The sequence below is a fragment of the Neomonachus schauinslandi genome, chromosome 11, assembly GCF_002201575.2.
Source record: "Neomonachus schauinslandi chromosome 11, ASM220157v2, whole genome shotgun sequence".
NCBI lineage: Eukaryota > Metazoa > Chordata > Mammalia > Carnivora > Phocidae > Neomonachus > Neomonachus schauinslandi.
The window spans coordinates 13,935,914-13,957,820 of NC_058413.1; the positions used below are offsets into that span (position 1 = coordinate 13,935,914).

Here is a 21,907-nt window from a genome sequence, read left to right on the forward strand (position 1 = left end):
CTCATACATAGAAAATCCTAAAGACTCCACCAAAATAAGTATATATATTAGAACTAATAAATGAATTCAATCAATTTGAAGGATAAAAAAACAACATACAGAAATCAGTTGCATTTCTATACACTAATAAGAAACACCCTGAAAGACAAAAGAGAAAGCAATCCTATTTACAAGAGCCTCAAAATCAGTAGTCTTAGGAATAAATTTAACTGAGGAGGTGAAAGAATTGTAGACTGAAAACCATGACACTGAAGAAACAGATTGAAGAATACACAAATGAATGGAAAGGTATTCCATGTTCATGGATTAAAAAGATTAATATTGTGAAAATATCCAAACAAACCAAAGCTATAGATTCAATGCAATCCTGATCAAAATTCCAATGGCATTTTTCACAGGAAAAGATAAAATTGTCCTTATTTATCTCACACAAATCACAAAATTAACTTGGAATGAATCAGAGACTTAAATATAAGACCTAATAAAATAAACCTCCCAGAAGAAAACAGGGTGAAAGATTTTGGACATTAGTCTTCCAAAGAATTTCAGGGATTGGACAGAAAAAAAAAAAGAAGCAGGCAACAAAATCTAAAATGAACAAGTGGGGACTACATTAAACTAAAGAATTCTGCACAGCAAAGGAAATAGTACATTGAAGCAATCTACAGAATGGGAAAAATATTCACAAAACACATATCTGATAAGGGATTACAAAAATAATAAAATAAAATAAAATACCTAATGAATTAATACAACTTAATAGCAATTAAATAAATAAATAATCCAATTAAAATTGGGCAAAAGACTTGAATAGTCATTTTTTTCAAAGAAGACATAAAATCATCAAAGTATATATGAAAAGGTGCTCAACCTCACTAGCTGTCAATAAAATGTAAATCAAAACCACAACTGAATATCATCTCATTCCTGTTCAGATTGTTATTATAAAACAAAAACAAGAGATAAAAAATGTTAGCAAGAATATGGACAAAAGGAAAACTTTATTTCTTTTAATTTTTTTTATTATTATGTTATGTTAATCACCATACATTACATCATTAGTTTTTGATGTACCTTTATACACTGTTGGTGGGAATATAAAATGGCATGTCCATTATGGATAACAATATGGTAAGACTTCAAAAAATAAAAAAAAATGAACTACCATATTTATAAGATCTAGGAATTCTACTTCTGGGTATATTTGAAAGACTTAAAATCAGTATCTTGGGGACACCTGACTGGTTCAGTCAGTAAAGCATGTGGCTCTTCATCTCAGGGCCATGAGCTCAAGCTGAAAACTGGGTGTGGAACCTACCTAAAACAAATGAATAAATAAAGTTTTTAAATCAATATCTTGAAGAGACATCTGCACACCCATGATTATTCTAGCATTTTTTACAAAAGCTAAGATATGGGGAAAAAAATAAATGTGCCTCAATAGATAAATGAATAAAGAAGATAAATACTATTCAGCCTTAACAAGAAGGAAATCCTGCCATTTGCAATGACATGGTTAATCTGGAAAGCATTATGCTAACTAAAATAAGCCAGAAAGAGAAAGTCAAATACTGTATGCTATCACTTATAGGTAAAATTGGGGTGGGGGAGAGAACAATTAGAGAACTTATTCTAGCTAAATTAAAGATTTATATTAAGCTCCCATAACCAACACTGTGTGGTATTGCTCTAAGGATAAGCATATAGATCATTGAAACAATAGAATGTCCATAAGTAGACCTAAATGTGTGATTTTTTTTACAATGATGTTAAGGTAATTGAATGGGGGAAAGAATAGACTTTTTTCAACTAATTATGCTGGGTCTATTGGATATCCACCTGAGAAGTAAATGAACCTCAACTTCTATCTAACACCATACACAAAAATTAACTCAAAACAAGTCAAAGACCTAGATGTTAAAAGATAAACCTATAAAAATACTAGAAAGTATTTTTAACCTTGGGGTAGATCAATATTTATTAAATATCACACAATAATCATAAACTAGAAGAAAAACTGAAAATTAGAACTTGTTAATATTTTAACTCTTAACTCTTTTGCTCATTGGATGTCATCATTATTTTAATTTTTTAAAGACTTTATTTACTTATTTGACAGAGAGAGACAGCTAGAGAGGGAACACAAGTAGGGGGAGTGGGAGAGGGAGAAGCAGGCTCCCTGCTGAGCAGGGAGCCAGACTCAGGGCTTGATCCCAGGACCCTGAGATCAGGGCCTGAGCAGAGGCAGACACTTAACAACTTAGCCACCCGTTATTTTAAATGAATTTAAATTTAAAATTTAATGAATTAAAAGTTTAAAATGAAAAGGCAATGCATGGACTAGGAAAAACTATATAAATATATAGACACACACACACATATAAGCATTTTATATTATATGCAATTTATATAGAATTTTACATATAAATTATATATAAATAGATACACTATATTTTTATATGTAAGTGATATATATGACAAAAAGACCTATATCTAGGATATATAAATAACACTTAAATTTTAGTAATACGAAACCCAGAGTTACTATTTTTATGCAATTTCTTATTCAAAACTGGATGTTTCTCAAACATGTCTCTTCAGCATACTTGCTTCTAAGACAAAGTCTTTCCATCAAAGGAGATAATTAATTCCAGAGAGAGAAAGCAGCAGCTAAAAGCCAAGGTCCTTGAATCTTTGTGGAAACCTCTTTAAATATCCATGTAGTGCCAGGTGAAAGTGTTGTGGCAGGGGGCGGGGGGGGTTACATTTCCAGAGCAAGATTCATTATGGTAGGAATGACCCATTTGAAAGTGTTTCCTCCATATTTCTTGCCTCTTGCCTATGAGACCAGATCCATCTGGAGATCTTTTCTCTGAAGTGTGTTAAAAGAATTCATTCTAAAATCAAATCCCAAATTTTCTATGAAGAATTTTGAGGCTTTAGGCTAAGAGGAAAATTTTAGACTTATAGAAAAAACTTTCTCAAGAACTGCTGAGTGATTACTGAATTACTGAAATAGTCTTTGTCTGAGTGTCTCATATATTTCATACTGAAAGTTTCCTATCCAAGATGAGGTTGGTTTGAAGACGGAATTATTTCTGAAAACCCATAGACATCATTTAGATCATCCAAGTCTATAAGGTAAGTTTTTCAGTAGCATGGAAGCATCTGAAAGATTGGTATGTTCTATATGTAGTAATCAATATGTTTCAACATTTTTCAAATACAGTAATATTTTATCCACACACCAGTTCTTCAAAAGATAGTTGGTAAATGTCATTAACCTAATTTAGCAAATGAAAACTTTGAGGCTCATAGAATTATGCAATTTTTAGGACCCAGCTCTCTGACATCAGGAGCTTTCTTCTGCCGTGAGACACCTCCTTTACATTCAAGACTAATCATGATCATGAAAATAATGTGTATACACTCCACACACAGAAAAGACATAAATATGAGTAATGAATGATATAAATCACCAGTCATTTAGTCCAAGCATGACCAGGGACAGTCCTTCCTGAGGTTAACTGCTATTGATAATGTGAGTCTCTGGGGCTTCTTGAAAAGTAAAACTGGAGATGAACCTTCCTGAGCTTATTGCATGGTTAAATATTTATCTGTATTTCACTCAAAATACCAACTCTTCCTATCTCTTACCTGCATACACAGTCACAAAAACAGGTGAAAGTTTTTAATGTGCCCACAGTAATGTGGTGGGTATGTTTATATATGTTTCTTCAATCAATTCTCATAACACCTGGGATATGGATATGATCATTCTCTTTATGTGATGAAGAAGCAACGATGTAAGGTGCCAAGAAATGCATCCTGGATAAAAGAAGTGGCAAGTGCAAAAGGCAAGATACCAAGCTAGTCTCTCTCATTTTCAAACCAATACACTACACTTAACTACTGTGGTAGTCATTTTTAACATTGTGCAGAAAAATCCAGGGACCCATGATTGTAAGGGGATTGGGAAGGGAGGAAATGGAGCTGCATTAGAGGTCAAGGTAAAAGTTCAATTCAATGAAACTAGTACCACCTTTTTATTAATATTTAGGGATTCCACGCATGCGTGTGTGTGTTCATGAAATTGCCTCATGTACATTTTTCTGAAATAACATTAATGTCATTATAATTATTATGGTCATGCCAAAAGCAGATTACTAATTCAATATCACTTATTATTACATAACAATGTAGGGCAAGGATTAAAAATTTGGAGGAAATTTAACAAATATAATTTGATCTAATATTGTTTCTACCTTTTATTATCTGCTTGACCATAGGCAGGATCCTTAACTTCTTCTCTATGTTTGTATCTCCTATTGTGTAAAAGCAGTATAAAATAATAGTGGTAATAATCTCACAGGTTTGTAGTGAGGATTAAACAACCACATTTCTGCAAAAACAGAGCACAGCAAGTAACTAGTAAGTTTTAGTTGATATTATCATTATGATTACTATTAACATCAGTCTCTGCAATTGTTTCTTCATTTGCAAAATAGATAAATAATACTAACCGCACAGGTTACTGCAATGCCATACACATACCAATCAATCATTACAAATATATTTATCAGCTATTATAATATTATTGGATTTGACAACATGTATTATCAATTCTTTTGTAGTAGCTCCTGGGGCCTTTTATTACATTCTCATAAGAAACACCCATTACACTTTTTGTCAACTATTATAAATGGTCTCATACTGGGCTTTCTGTCACTGGCTTGCATCCCCTTACTGAACCTCATCCTACTTCATCAAGGCACACAAAGATCTTTACCAAACTTGTATGCAAGAGTCACGCTTCCTCCAATTCCTTTTCATCCTTCCACCCATATCCTCAATTACCTTCCATGGGTCCCCATTTCCTAAGGATAAGGGAAAAATTACTAGCTCTATATTCATAGCCTTGACATCCATTTCTGCACACTCTTTTCAAACTTAGCTGCCAATACCACTACTTCAAGATAAGTTCTTGGTCATCCATACAATGAAGTGTACACAGATGATCTTCAAGAAATCATTACTACTTTCTATCTCAAAAACCTCATGAGAATCCACAACTCAGTAGAATCTAGGCATTTACTATTTATGAGATGAAGAAGCTTAATAAAGTCAAGGTTACATTAATCAACAGGGATTTCTTTTTCAGGTAATGCAATTAGTCATAAAATTAAATAATGGAGAATAGGAACAATGTGACAGAGTTTGTTCTACTGGGGCTCACAGAGAATCCAAAGATGCAGAAAATCATATTTGTTGTGGTTTTGGTCATCTACATCATCTCTGTAGTAGGGAATGTGCTCACCGTGGTCACTATCACTACCAGCCCATTATCAGGGTCCCCCATGTACTTTTTCTTGGCCTATCTCTCTTTCATTGATGCCTGCTATTCTTCTGCCAACACCCCTACACTGATCTTAAATTCACTCTGTGAAAAGAAGACCATCCCATTCAATGCCTGTATTACCCAAATATTTGGAGAACATTTTTTGGAGGTGCTGATGTCATTCTGCTTACTGTGATGGCCTATGACCTCTATGTGGCCATCTGCAAGCCATTGCATTACATGACCATCATGAATCAGCGGGTGTGTGGCCTGATAATGGGAGTGGTGTGGGTGGGAGGCTTCCTACATGCAACCATACAAATCTTCTTTATCATCCCATTACCCTTCTGTGGCCCTAATGTCATAGATCACTTTATGTGTGATCTGAACCCTTTGCTCAGTCTTGCCTGCACTGATACCCACACTCTAGGGCTCTTCGTTGCTGCCAACAGTGGTTTCATCTGTGTGTTAAACTTCCTCCTCTTGATCATCTTCTATGTGGTCATTCTGCACTCCCTAAGGAACCACAGCTCGGATGCGAGGCACAAAGCCCTCTCCACCTGTCTCCCACATCACAGTGGTCATCCTATTCTTTGTGCCCTGCATATTTGTGTATATGAGACCCACAGTTACTTTATCTATCGATAAAGCCGTTGAATTGTTCTATACTACAATTACGCCCATGTTAAATCCTTTAATCTATACCTTGAGAAATGACCAGATGAAAAATGCCATTAGGAAATTGTGTAGTAAGAAAGCTATTTTAGGTGACTAATGAATGCACCTGGACTCCACATTGATTTAACTCAAACAAAGGTAAAAAAGACATTTTGGATGATCTCAACAAGAAATACCTATGAAATGAAAAACAAAAAGCAACTGCTATGAATCAAAGATTTTGCACCGAAAAAAAATAGAAATAGGTTCAAGAAAATGAAAAATAACCCTAACCCAGGATCACTCCTTGCATATTTGGACAATTCTATGAAATTGGGGCTTCATTTTACTAGCTTCATTCATATGTATGGATTACTAAGCTTTCATCCTAATTTAATAATTAAAAATCTATTGGTATGAGCAACAATTTCTATAGCAATCGAAAGAGGGAGGCACTATATAGGTTAGGAAACAGAAAGGGGAAAGTATCAAAATAAGTATACTGAAGAGTCAGTAATCAGAATCTACCTGATTTCTCAGGACATCCTCTTAAATGCTGTTGTACAGTGTCAGACAATGATGATAGAAAGATGATTATAACAGATACCATTTATTTAACTAGGGATTTGCCTGATAACACATATATTATACATAATATAAAATATATGATATTGTATTATGTACATATCATAAGTAGCATACATATACATGTTATATTATTATATACATGCATTATATATCATAGTTATATGTTGTTATATATAATTATATATTATATGAATATTAATTCATTACCTAAAACTATAATCTATAGACATTTCATTAACAATTCTGCTCAATTTTATTTATCTTAGTTGATAATATATCCACTATAATATTGTGGTATGTAACTACTTTAGGGGTAGGTAAAGAATATTATAACATGTTTCCAAATTTCCTTATAGGTTTCAGAATCATTTTGTATTGTTCATGTCACCCTTCTTAATGCTGATAAACCATTAGAAAATGCAATGACTCAAATGAAAGATTATTTTAATATCAGACTGGAATTTCTATTTTTTAATATACACTTATACTCCAAAAATTTCTTGCCTGATAACGAAAAATAGTTTCTACAAGTAGTACAATGTCTGGTGCATGATAAATATTGAATAAAAAATAAAAGTATACAGGAAGTTGAATAAGTCAATAAAATATAAAGAAAAAAAATACTGCAGTATAGGGAATTTCTTCCTATTTTACCTGATTCAGACTCTAAGAATTCTAGCTATATCTCTTTGAGAAACAATAATTTAACTCCTGCTTAAAATGTGTGATGAGAAAGAAATTGAAACAGATTTTCTGTGAAGGACCAAATAGCTTACTTTGCTACTCTTCTTCCTCTCAGCAAGATTTCATCATATGATTGGGAGCTGTTCATATTATTTTTCTCTCTTAATTAGTTTACTGATTGGTAACATTTCATTTTGAAAAGGTATTTTTAAAAATATGTGGCTCTATCTATACCCAAAACAACTTCAGTTTAAATACGTTCCATTTATTCCTTCCATCCTTCACTCATTAATCAACAGAAATTTTGTGAGCCTAAAGAATATATCAGACACATTGATGGTTGCTGGGGATTCAAAAGTGAATAGAGAGGAACCTGGGTCTTGCCTTCACAGAGCTTTGGATACACTGAGAGATACACAGAGGGGAGCAGAAAGTGACAAAAACTTGTCATAAATGGTAAGGTAGTGGCTTCACAGGGTGCTATGGAAGCAGGTTTGAGGGATACACAGCAAAGAATGAGGGTCAAGAAAGGTTCCAAGATGAAAGGACAAGCAACATGGAACCTGAAACTTGAAATCAAGTCAGCAGTGTGAATATGTTCACATCAGGTGAAGTAGGAGCATTCCTACAAGACAGAATACATAACAAAGGCCAGGGGGTGGAAATCAGTATGCAGGAAACCTCAAGAAATCAGTGTGGCTATGGTTGTTAATTCATCTATTCAGTCAACAATTATTTAATGAACTACCACCGTGTGCCAGGCAGTGTGCTAGACAATGAGCTTATAAAGGGTAAACAGCAGGATATGAACCTGGAGAGACAGGAATAGGGAAGATGAAGAAAGGTCTCATAATCATGTTAAGATTTACTGCTAAATACAATGGGACAAACATTGGGAGGACTTTTGAACCAGTGAGTGATGCAGTTTGATCTCATTTTGAGATGAGAGCTGTATGGGTTATCAGTGGGGGAAACGGACTGAAGGGAACAAGAGTGGCGGCAGGATGTTAATATAATGATTTGGGTGTGAAAGGATGGAGGCCTGAAATCTGGTGGTGTCAGTGAGGATACAGAACGTGGTGGGCACTGCTGTGTTCAGCTCCACTTCCCTTCAATCCTCCAATGTCCCAGTTGTTGTATGTCTGGGCTACTAATAGCTCAGAGCTCAGTGCCCCATCTTTTCTGTATATTTCCTCCAGAATGAAATTATAGGCTATGCCCATCATCCTAGGACCCAGCAGGAGCCAATGAAAGATAGGCTGGTCCCTTTGCCTCAAGGTGGAACCAGTCTTGCATTACAATGGATACCACAGAGTTCCCTTGATTCCGAGCTGATGCTAAGCCCCAGTTGAGACCACAACCTTCTTCCTGTACTGTAGTCAGCTTCCCTCCACCCTTGTCCTTATAAATCATTTTCAGTAAAATCCTCATCTCAGAATTTACATCTAGGGAACTCAATCTAACACAGAGACATAGAAAAGGTTAAGAAATACTTAAAAGTATAAACAGAAGAACTTGACATGGGATGACGATTTAAGAAAGAAGTCATTGTTGAAAACCAGATTCTTCCTTAGATTAATGGAAGGATGAGGGAACAGAAAAGATGAGACATTTTGGCAGTTGATGTGGCTTCTCCCTCTTAGCCTGAAGTATTAACTCTGCATTTCCTAAGGAAACTGTGATGGCCCCCACCCCAGGCAGTTGCCCTACAAAAAGGGCTCATTCTCCTCAGGACCCACCCCCACCACCCTCTTTGCTCCTAGACCTATAACTAGACATGATTCCCAGAAGACCCCTAACGGTGAGGTACTAAATATGACCCATGAGAAACACACTACACTCCAGAATAACTATGTGAGTTTTCTAATTTATAAAGTTAGATATAGAATAATCATGGAAGAAACATAAAATTCAATAAAGTCAAATTTCTTGATATGGGTCACTAAGAAGAGATTCTTCATTTAATATTGTAGCTGGAACTGAGGAAAAGCTAAGTTTTTCTGTTCAGTCGCTAAAGCATGAATGAAAAGGTGGACCACGTTAGGCTAATTAGAAACACAAAACCTCCTTGGTTTAATGGAAAGGGAGCGATTTAACGCTATGGAGAGATTGGAATGTTAGAATGGATTTGTCATTTAAGATTTACTTAACCCCCCTGGGAGGACCCAGAAGACATACCTTTCATATGACCCTGAGAAATAAATTTGTCAGGCTAGTCCCAGCATCTTTGAAAACCTCTGTGATCACTGTTTTCTATAAACAAGACCTTTAGTGTCAGTAAACTGGAAATCCTAATGCAACGGGAGGTATTTGATCCTAGATAATAGTGGCCAATTGGTAGCACTCAACAACCTTAAAGGCAAGGTGGGCATGCTTCCCATAAAGGACAGAAGATTCAAAACAGCAATCAGAATAATCAATACAAGCATAATCAGATTGTTGGCTAGTTTATAACATTGTTCCTAGAAGTCAAATAGAGAGGAAGCCTCTCTATTCAAGTTTTACTTGATCTGGGTAGTAAAAACGGTGTAGGTTAAGTAAACAGAAGTCTAACTTAATCATAACAGCAGAGATTCATGACCTCACAATCAATTCCCAGACTCAAACCAGTTTATAGAGTAAAAATTCCTTGAATAAAGGGGAGATTGGGTCTTCCTGAGGAAGGACTCTGGGACATTGCTAAAAAAATCTTATAATAATCTTTCCCTCAGCCTTCCCCAAAAGAGGCCTGTGGCCTTTTATCAGTCAAAGTGTGTGTTGGAGAAAAGAAAATAAGCAGACCTTTCAGGAACTCCTGGACACTGGCATTGATCTGAAATTGATTCCAGAAAACCCTCAACAACAGTGTGATTCACCAGGCAGAGCATCAGTTTACAGAGGACAGATTGTCACTGGAGTTTTAGGTCAGGCCTACTTTGCATCGGGACCAATAGGTCACTGAACTCATCCTATGGTTACATCCCCAGTTCCAGAATGCATAATTTGAATAGACATACTTTGCAAATGGCAGAATCCCCACATTGGTTCCCTGGCATGTGGACTGAGGGCTATTATGGTGAAAAGCCAAGTGGAAGCCTCTAGAACTGCCTCTACGTAGGTAAGAGTAAACCGAAAGTGATACCACATCCCTGGAGGAATCATAGAGATTAGTGCCACCATCAAGGACTTGAAAGATACGGAGGTGGTGATTCCTACAACATACACATTTACCTCACTTATTTGGCCTATGCAGGAGTTAGATGGATCTTGGAGAATGACAGTAGATACTTATAAGCTTAACCAGGTGGAGACTCCACTAAATTATACCTGCTGTACCAGATGTGGTTTCCTTGCTTGAACAAATTAACAGATTCTCTGATACCTGGTATGCAGCACCTGATTTGGCAACTGCTTCTTATCTCCCTGTCAGTAAGGACCATCAGAGGCAGTTTGATTTCAGCTTACAAGACCAGCAATATGCCTTCCCTGCCCTACCTCAGGGTTCTGTCAACTCTCCAGGACTATGTCATATTTTATTTCATAGGGAACTCTATTATCTTTCATTCTACAAGATATCCATACTGGTCTGTCATATTGATGACATTATGCTGAATGGATGTAGTGATCAAGACTTAACTACTCTAGATTTATTAGTAAGACATTTCTGGGTCAGAGGATGGAAAATAAATACAATTAAAATTCAGGGGACTGAAACTCAGTGAATTTTCCAGTGGCCGAGAGCATAGAGCATATCAAGATAGCCCTTTTGAAGGAAAAATACAATAGGATAAAGACAGAGAGGGAGACAAACCATAAGACACACCTAACTATAGAAAACAAACTGAGGGTTGCTGAAAGGGAGGTAGGTAGGATGATGGGGTAACTGGAGGATGGACATTAAGGAGGACATTGATGTAATGAGCACTGGGTGTTATATGTGACTGATGAATCACTAAATTCTACCACAAAATTAATAATACACTATATGTGAACTAACTTGAACTTAAATAAAACAAGACAGAGGATCATAGGGGAAGGGAGGGAAAAATGAAACAAGACGAAACCAGAGAGGGAGACAAACCATAAGAGACTCTTAATCTCAGGAAACAAACTGAGGGTTGCCGGAGTGGAGGGGGGTGGGAGGGATGGGGTGACTGGATGATGGACATTGGGGAAGGTAGGTAGTATGGTGAGAGCTGTGAATTGTGTAAGAGTGATGAATCACAGACCTGCACCCCTGAAACAAATAATACATTATATGTCAATTAAAAAAATAATAATAAAATAAATAAAATGTAAAAATAATAATAAATAAATAAAACAAAAGATATCCCTTTTAAGGTGAAGGGTATCTTGGTCCATCTAACCCCTCCAACACCAAAAAGATACACAATACTCATTAGGCCCCTTTGGATTGGAAAACCAATGTGTTCTTCATTTGGGTGTTTTACTCTGGCCTATTTATCAAGTGACTCAAAAGTTGCTAGTTTGCATTGAGCTCAGAAAAAAGAAACGGTTCTGCTACAGGTCCAGGCTGTAGTGAAAGCTTCTATTCCACATGGGTGTCAGGATTCAGCAAGTCCTACTGTGCTTCATGTGCCAATGGAAGTAAAGGATTCATGAAGCACTGAGTGTTATATAAAAACAACGAATCGTGGATCACTACATCAAAAACTAATGATGTATTGGATGGTGACTAACATAACATAAAAAAATAAAATTAAAAAAAAGAAAAGGTTGCTGTTGGAGTCTTTGGCTGTCCTCTATATATGAATTGCAGTGCAGGCCCTCAGGATTTTGGAGCAAAGTCCTGCCATCCTCTACAGATAATTACTCTTCTTTTTAGAAATGGCTCTTGGCCTGCAACCAGGCCTTAGCAGAGACTAAACACTTAACCATGGCCATCAAGCTTCTGTGAAACCATAACTGCTTATCATGAACTTGGTGTTTTCGGATTCATAGAGCCATAAAGTTGGGTGTACAAAGTAGCACTCCTTTATGAAATAGAAAAGTCACAGGTTATCTACAGTTTTGCTTTCCAAGGTTTCAGTTACCTGAGGTTCAGAAGCAGGTGATCCTCCTTCTGACATAATATCACAAGGTCAGCAGTATCCTATTTGTACATCACAGTGCCATGTCATTGACATCATACCATCTCATATCATGACAGCAAGAAGGGTGAGTACAGTACACCCAGGTATTTTGAAAGAGAGAGAGGGAATATATTCAGATAACTTTTGTTACAGTTTATTGTTATAATTTTTCTATTTTATTATTATTGTTATTAATTTCTTACTGTGCCTAATTTATAAATTAACTTTTATCACAGGTATATATGTATAGAAAAAAATATAGTATATGTAGGGTTCAGTACCCTCTATAATTTCAGACATTAATGGGGTCGTGAAACACATCGCTCTCCCCACATAATGAGGGACCTCTGTACAGAGGGACAGAGAGCACAAGTAGGCAGAGAGGCAGGCAGAGGGAGAGGGAGACGCAAGCTCCCTGCTGAGCAGAGAGCCCAAAGCTTGGCTTAATCCCAGGACTTTGGGATTATGACCGGAGCCAAAGGCAGACGCTTAACTGACTGAGCCACCCAGACTCCCCGTGTTTTCTTTACTTGGACTTTAAGTATGGTTTAAGGAGATGTATATAGGTGCTAGGTAGTTAAGCAATGAACTTGTACTGACTAATTTTATGGGTTAACTTGCCTAGACCACAGGGTGCTCAGATATTTTTTTGACTATTGTTTTGGGTTGTGACTATGAGATTTTTCTGGATGATATTAATTTTTGAATTGATAGACTGAATAAAGAAGATTGCTTTCACTAAAGTAGGGTCCTCATCCAACCAAAGGAAGGCCTGCAAATTACAAAAGGCTAACCTCCCCTGAGTAAGAGGGAAATCTCCTGCCTGAGTGCCTTCAAACATTAGCTTTTCCTGTCTGATGGCTTGCTCACTGACACATCAACTCTTCCCTGATTCTACACTAGCCTCCTGCCTATGGACCTAAACAGGGACATCAGCTCTTATCAGTTTATAGCAGTTTCTGGTCTTTAGACTCAAAATGGGACATAGACTGCAGATTTTGTGGTATACCTACAGTGGAATATTATTCAGCGTTGAAAAAGAATATATTTCTGACCCATGCTACAAGACAGATAAACTTTGATGACATATTAAATGAAATAAGCTGTTTCTTTTTAATAAACTTTATATTTTATAAAGGTTTATATTTATAGGGAAACTGTGGAAATGATATAGAGTTCCAATATGCTCTGCACTCAGTTTCCCCTGTTACCATCTTACATAGTATGGTACATTTGTCACAATGAATTCACTTCACATGAACATATTATTTTTAACAAATATCCATACTTTTTTCAGATTACTTTGATTTTAACTAATGCCGTTTTTCTTCTCCAGAATATCATCCAGCATACCACATTAGATTCAGTTGTTGTGTGTTCTTCAGTAACTCCAGACAGTGACAGTTTCTCTGAATGTTCTTTTATTTATTTATTTCAAGTGTGATTAACATACAGCATTAGATCAGTTTCAAGTGGATAAAATAATGATTCAAAAATTCTAAGGACACCTGGTTGGCTCAGTAGGTTAAGCATGTGCCTTCAGTTCATGTCATGATCCCAGGGTCCTGGGATGAGCCCTGCATGGAGCTCTCTAGTTAGAGGGGAGCCTGCTTCTCCCTATGCCTATGCTCCCCCTGCTTGTGCTCTTTCTCTCCCTCTGTCTCTCTCTGATAATAAATAAATAAATAAATAAATAAATAAATAAATAAATAAATAAATAAATAAATAAAATCTAAAAAAATTTTAAAAGAATTCTATAGTTTACTCAGTGCCCATCATGGTAAGTACACTCTTAAATTTTCTTGTTGTTGCTGTTTTTTTAATTTATTTATTTATTTGAGAGAGAGAGAGCTCAAACAGGAGGAGGACAGAGGGAGAGAGAGGCAGAGAAATAGACTCCCTGCTTAGTGTGGAGCCCCATGAAGGGCTCAATCCCAGGACCCTGAGATCATGACTTGAGCCAGAACAAGAGTCGGAGGCTTAATCAACTGAACAAAGCAGGCACCCCTGAACTTTTCTTGTTTCTGATGAACTTGACAGTTTTGAGCAGAACTAGACAAACATTTTATATAAAAACCTTCATTTGGGGTTTGTCTGATATTTTACTCAAGATTAGACTGGGGCTATGGGTTATTGGGAGAAAGGTCACAGAGGCAAAGTGCCATTTGCATCACATCCTGCCAGTGGGTACATATTTTCAATGTGACTCATCACCATTGATGTTAACCTTGATCACATGTTTGAGGTAGTGTCTTCCATATTTCTCTTTAAATTTTACTCCCCCCTGCCCCACTCCACAATGTGTTTTTTAAAAGGAACTCACTTGTGTGCAGCCTACAAATAAGAGATTGATTGTTATCCTATAACCTTTGAGAGCAGAGTACCTACAAAATCATTATGAATTCCTTTTTATGGGAGCTTTATCTATTATCCCCTATTTATTAGTTATTTATTTAAGTGATTTATATCATTATGAACTTGTGGATTTTTTACACTATGAGTTATATTTCAACTCAGTGTCATTTATTTTGTTGCTCAAATCTTTTCCAAATTTTGGCACTGGAGGCTCTTCCCATTGGCTCTTGTTTCCCTTTGGCATATTCTCATCAGTGTGAATGTACTTGTGTGTGTGTGTGTGTGTGTTGTGTGTGTGTGTATTAGCACTTCTTTCCCTTCTAGAATTACAAGATGTTCCAGTTCATCTCCTACATTCCCTGCCGCAGACCTAGAATCCGTTATTTCTTTAAGAAATCTTAATTCATTTTCTTTGATAATGGTATCAGGAACCATGCCCTGGCCACTAGATAACTAGATAATCACTGTTTTTTTTTTTATTTTAGTCAAAATATGTCATTTATGGCCCACATAAACCCCTTGCAAGAATTGATCACTTTTTTCCCATAATCTAATAATACATATTGAAAATTAAGTTCTTTCTCATATCTAGCTAATACTTCTTAATTAAAAGGGAAGGAAGACTTTAGGGAATGACCTTCCCCAGACTCCTATATTTTGCATCATTCATGTTAAATATTCCTGCAGGAAAGGCAAAAGAGAAGCATTTCCCAGTCAAAATTACATGTGAGGGTACATTTCAGAAAGTGTGGGATGAATCCAGGACAAACTTTATCTTCTGGCATGCGTGTAAGAACCTGAGCCTCAGTGACATCAAAAGAGATCAGATAGAATTTTAGAAACACTTTTTTTCTTAATTCTCATTTGAGTAAAGTACAGCCAAATTACCTTGAGAAGAAAAGAGTATGAATGAACATCCTAACCTTTGCAAAAGCTCTTATCAAAACTGGTAAGATTTCTCTTGGGGATTAACTTAGTTGTTTTTAATACTCTGAGAAAATTCATCTGATCAATTCCATAGTGTGCATCTAACATGTAAAAGGCATCTATGGAAGGATAGAAAATTTAGGGAATTTTCTAAAAGAGCTTTACAATCGAAACTGAGAAGACAGAAAAACAAACGCATAGCAGCTCCGGGTGGAGATCTAAGCAAAGAGAAATAATATCTGAGCATTCCAGGCAATGCTCCATGGAGTTGATGATTTTACTTTGGATGGAGTAAGCTTCCCTTTTCAGTGGTAACTGCATATTGAATAGGACTGAACACTATTGGATTGTATCAATAGGAAATTCTCTTAATTCTTTCATTCACATTATGAATACTTATTATTAAATATGTACTTTTTTCTAGATGTTAAATTCAGCCGTGAACAGATAAAAATTACCCTCTTTATGGTGCTTCATTCCAATGTATGCCACTCATATCTATTATTATGTGAAATATACAAGTATGTCTATATCTCTATCAGGTAGATGGATGATAGATTGACAGATTGATCAATTAATACATAGATAAATAGATGTCTTTTTATTGTACTTAACTGTTAGAAACAACAAAAAAGTTTTCATTCCTATTTGCTGAAGAGTTGGACAAAGAACATATTTGGCGAACTTCTCTAAGAGTGCAGGGGAACCTGTAGTGAATGGCAGTGTTGGGGCATGGGGCATGATGTGGTAAAGAGCCTTGAGTCCAGAACTGTCTCTAGCTGACTCACCCTCTTAAACAGACATTTAAATCTCATCTGGTCCTGGGAATCTTGCTGTCCCAGCAGCCCATGCCAGAAGACAGTTGTTATGAACCAGTAATATGCCAATGTGGTTAACAAACCATCTACTAAGAGAAGGTTTTTGAGCTTTTATTTTTAATGAAACATGATTATGACATATTTTCAACTACCAAAGGAAATACTTTAAGACACAGGTCATCCTCCTGACTTTGATTCCAAGAAAGCAATTTCCCCACCCTGAGGCCACAAATATTATGTAATTTTGGTACTATCTTAAATACAATTAATTGGTAAGAGTCCATGTGTGTGTGTGTGTGTGTGATATATATTATTCTGCTGATAATGAAAATATTACCATCCTCTGCATAGCGTTCTGAACTCTATCACTTTTCAAAATATTTTAGAAACCATTGCATATATATCCACTTCCTTTTTTTGTGTGTGAATCACCATACATTACATCATTAGTTTTTTTATTATTGCATAAAATACCATCCCTGACTCATTTAGCTTCCTTCTGATGGGCATTGAAGTTGTTTCTTACCTTTGGCCAACTTGGAAAGGACTGCTGTGATTGTCCTTGTGCCTGTGAGTGGATTACTTGCAGCAAATGGACTCATAGTCTATGTGCCATTGAAGTATCATCAATGCTGAAAATCACTCCCCAAGAAATTGCACCCCCTTAAACTCCTACCAAAATTGTGTGGGATCAATTGTTTCCCACATTATTTTCAGTAGTGTTTGTTAAGATATATTTATCAATGGGGCACCTGGGTGGCTCAGTCATTAAGCGTCTGCCTTTGGCTCAGGTCATGATCTCAGGGCCCTGGGATCGAGCCCTGCATCGGGCTCCCTGCTCAGCGGGGAGTCTGCTTCTCCCTCTCCCTCTGCCAGCTGTTCCCCCTGCTTGTGTTCTCTATCAAATAAATAAATAAAATCTTTAAAAAAAAACACATTTTTCAAAAAGGTCTTTATTTAATTTATTAATCTGATAAGTGAAAAGATATATAATTGGAATTTAAATTTGAATGTATTTAGATATGAATGAAATTGATTATCTATTCACATTTTTAATAAGAAGAGTTTCTTTTGAAATCAATTATTTGACCCATTTTCATTTGCACTTTTTTTTTTTAAAGATTTTACTTATTTAGAGAGAGGGAGAGTGTGTGTGTGAGCAGGAGAAGGGGCAGTGGGAGAGGGAGAGAGAGAATCTTAAGCAGGCTCCACACCAGACACAGAGCCTGGCATGGGGCTCGATCCCATAACCCTGAGATCATGACCTGAGTGGAATCCAGAGTCGGACGCATAAGTGACTGAGCCACCCAGGTACCCTAAGCATTAAGTTTTTAAAGATTGATCCTTGAAATCTAATTATATTTGAGAAACTTTTGCTTTTGTCTGGAATACATGAGGTAAATATACTTAAATGACTTGTCACTTATGCTTTTAATTGTGCTACTATTTGGAAAATATATGTGATGAGGACAGAGAATGTTATTCCACTGTTAGGCATATATAAATAAATATTAGTTCCCTTCCTCTTTCTGTCTTCTCTTACTGAAGTCAGAATATGGGACACTCAAGAATACAGATTCCAAGAATTCTATTGAAAAGTTTCAGCTATGACTTGGAACTTCCTTAGCTCATTTTCTAAATCCCTGGTGCTTAAAATAACATGAAATTTGAAAAAAATATTTTGCTTTGTGCCAGATGTTCTCTATTTATATTTATTTAGTCTGAGTCTCTCCTTGTTTCTTAAGAAAATATGCTGAAAGACCCATTAAAATACTGAAAGAGGCAAAGAGTGGGTATTAAGGAGGGCACATATTGCATGGAGCACTGGGTGTTATATGCAAACAATGTATCATAGAACACTACCTCAAAAACTAATGATGTATTGTATTGTGACTAGCATAACATAATAAAAAAAGGCAAAGATTTAATTTTGGACATCGTACAATTTCAAAAGTACAAAGCTTTATGATAGAAGCTGAATTTAAAACTACAAACAACTAGAAATTATTGAGAGTTAAAGTAACAGGAAATAAACAGTCAAACTAACAGATTAAAATAAATTTCAGGATGGACTGGATTAATTGAGGAAAGCTCACTGCTAAAATATTGTTTCTCCCTTCTCTCTCTCTCTCACTCTCTCTCTCAGGTTACATTAAGGGGAACACTATCAAAAGTTTCTACATCATTCCTTGAATGTTCAGAATATTTACGAGAAGATACTTTATAACTGAACTACCAGTTTCAAGTGGTGTGAAAGGGCATTATGTAAATCATGCATGAGTTTTCTCCATTTGGCAACATTCTACCCTAAAAGGATCTTGCCATAAACTAAAGAAAGACATTCAGCTCAGAAAGATACCCTCCCAATCCAAATCCCCTAAATGAATGTTTTTTTATGCCTGAAGAATCAGGTACTCTAATTATTGATATATTTGATTGTTTCCATAAGCAATCAGGTGAATAGATTATGAATAAATATTATGATTTCCACTTTATTCAGAAGAAAAAAACATGAAAGGTAAGGGATTACACACAGGTAAGTGACATATCCATGATCAAGCATATGGATATGATCTCAAAATGGAGTATTCATTTCATAATATTTCTTTCTTTGCAGATTAATTATTTCTAACCTGCGCTTTCTCCACTTTGCCTGAAATAATGCAGCAAAATAACAGCATAACTGAGTTCATCCTATTAGGATTGACACAAGATCCTATGAAAAAGAAAATGATATTTGTAATCTTCTTCATTTTATATATGGGAACCATGATAGGGAATTTACTGATTATAGTGACCATCAAGTTCAGCCGGACACTTGGGAGCCCCATGTACTTTTTCCTATTTTATTGGTCTCTTGCTGATTCCTGCTTTTCAACATCCACAGCCCCCAGACTAATTGTGGACTCACTCTCTGCAAAAAGAATCATAACTTATAATGAGTGCATGACTCAAGTCTTTGCACTACATTTCTTAGGCTGCATGGAGATCTATGTCCTCATCCTCATGGCTGCTGATCGCTATGTGGCCATCTGTAAGCCCCTACGTTACCCAACCATCATGAGGCAGCAGGTCTGCACAATCCTGATTGTTCTTGCATGGATAGGGTCTTTTATCCATTCTATAGCCCAGATTATCCTGGCTTTGAGGTTGCCCTTCTGTGGACCAAATTTGATTGATCATTACTGCTGTGATTTGCAGCCCTTGCTGGAACTTGCTTGCATGGACACATACATGATCAACCTACTGTTGGTGTCTAACAGCGGGGTCATTTGCTCAAGCAGTTTTGTGATTCTGATGATCTCATACATTGTCATCTTGCATTCCCTGCGAAACCACAGTGCAGAAGGGAGGAAAAAAGCTCTCTCTACTTGTACTTCTCACATCATTGTAATAGTTTTATTCTTTGTTCCATGTATATTCATATATACACGCCCCCCAACCACTTTCCCCATGGACAAGATGGTGGCTGTATTTTATACTATTGGGACCCCTTTTCTCAACCCACTCCTCTACACACTGAGAAATGCAGAAGTGAAAAATGCCATGAGAAAGCTATGGCATATAAAAATTACCACAGAAAGCAAAAGATGAATGGAGGGCTTTGGCTGATTCCTTAATCTGTACAGATATCAAATATGATAGTGTATATCCTGACTTGTACAAGACACTCTAACACCTGATTTCCTCATTTTTTTCTGTACTTCTGTCCTTAAACTAATAGCTTCCCTCATAATGCCAGCCTGGTTCTTACTTTTCCTGAGAGCTCAATTCTGACATTGCTGATTATGAAATACTACTTACATCTCAGTCTACACTCTGGTTTGATAAGGAGAAAGGTATTTATACAATCACAACTGTTCAAAAAGTGAGCACCCATAAATAAAGATTAGCCTGTTCCCTATGACTTGTAATTCTCTATAGTACATTTTAAATAAGGTATCCTGTTTCCTCTTGAACACATTCAGAGCAAAGGAACTAAATTTGTGTGTCAAGAAATTCTTTTCATTTTATCATTAATCTTGAAAAACGTTCCATACTAGTGAACTAAAGGCCAAAAGGTTGCATATATAAAATATGTAATTTTTTTCTTAAATAATTTTTATGTTCCCTTTGACTATTAATATAACTGTGGCATTATGTATGGGATTTTTCTTTCTGGGCCATAAGGCACATCTTTTTTTTTAATTAATTAATTTATTGTTTTAATTAATTTTATTTTGTTATGTTAGTCACCATACATTACATCATTAGTTTTTGATGTAGTGTTCCATGATTCATTGTTTGCGTATAACACCCAGTGCTCCATGCAATACATGCCCTCCTTAATACCCATCACTGGGCTAACCCATTCCCCCACACCCCTCCCCTCTAAAACCCTCAGTTTGCTTGTCAGAGTCCATCGTCTCTCATGGTTCATCTCCCCCTCCGATTTCTCCCCTTCATTCTTCCCTTCCTGCTATCTTTTTTTTTTTTCACATATAATGTATTATTTGTTTCAGAGGTACAGGTCTATGATTCATCAGTCTTACACAATTCACAGCGCTCACCATAGCACATATGGGATTTTTTAAATGTAGTATTACAAAGTACTCATGATATTCAACTAATTTGTGTGATTGGGATATAGGGGCTACAGCAAGAGACTTCTACAACTGTAAGAGGGAAAGAAGTAAAATATGTATGGTGTCAAGACTGAATAAGAATTTAAATGCACCGTAAGGATGCCTGGGTGGCTCAGTCTGGTTAAGCGTCAGACTTTGGCTCCACTCATGATCCCAGGGTTCTGGGATCGAATCCTGCATCAGGCTCCTTGCTCAGCTGGGGGCCTATTTCTCCCTCTGCCTGCTCTGCCTGCCACTTCCCCTGCTTGTGCTCTCTCTCTCTAACAAAAAATAAATAAAATTTTAAATAAATAAATACAACGCAGATTCAACATATTTTCTGAGATTGAAGTACAGAAGGTTAGGACCTAGTTTGAAGGAAAAAATGTATATTATTTCATTTACAGTTGGGTTGTATCAATGGAATAAGAGAAACTATCAGAGGCATTCAGAAATACTCAGGATACTTGTGTCTAGTAATGGAGTTGGAGAGAACATACTTTTACAGCAGGAAGCCGCTTTCTTTCTCTGTTTGTACTTTTCTAATAAAAGGGGAGTACCTATTCACAAGTTAGAATTGCCAGTAGAATTTTGATGCTGATAGTGAGCACAGATTTGCAGCCATGCCTTCAATATGTGTATGCCAGGGGTTATATCATGTAATTTTGAAATTCATTGATTTCAGAGAGTACAAAAATACTTATTCAAAGGAATACATGCCCCCCTAATGTTTATATCAGCATTACCTACAATAGCCAAACTGTGGAAATAGCCCAAGTGCCCATCGAATGATGAATGGATAAAGATGTGGGGGATATATCTATTTATCTATCATCTATCTATCCATCTAAAATGGACTATTAC

The 21,907-nt window shown here is 36.3% G+C and overlaps 2 protein-coding genes across 2 annotated transcripts; both read left to right on the forward strand.

The window, feature by feature from the left end:
* The first annotated feature begins 5,189 nt into the window (after window positions 1-5,189).
* On the forward strand, window positions 5,190-6,113 carry LOC110575789 (olfactory receptor 4C46-like). Its single transcript, XM_021684824.1, is given in 3 exon segments — window positions 5,190-5,496; window positions 5,499-5,901; window positions 5,903-6,113. Coding segments are annotated over 3 exon segments (921 nt in total).
* Window positions 6,114-19,100: 12,987 nt separating this feature from the next.
* LOC110575788 (olfactory receptor 4C11) lies at window positions 19,101-20,033 on the forward strand. The gene has a single exon (XM_021684823.1). The coding sequence runs from the start codon at window positions 19,101-19,103 to the stop codon at window positions 20,031-20,033; it is 933 nt and encodes a 310-aa protein (XP_021540498.1).
* Window positions 20,034-21,907: the final 1,874 nt, after the last annotated feature.

Coding starts and splice junctions, on each gene's coding strand:
- LOC110575788 (XM_021684823.1), top strand. CDS start 19,101: ATGCAGCAAAATAACAGCATAACTGAGTTCATCCTATTAGGATTGACA.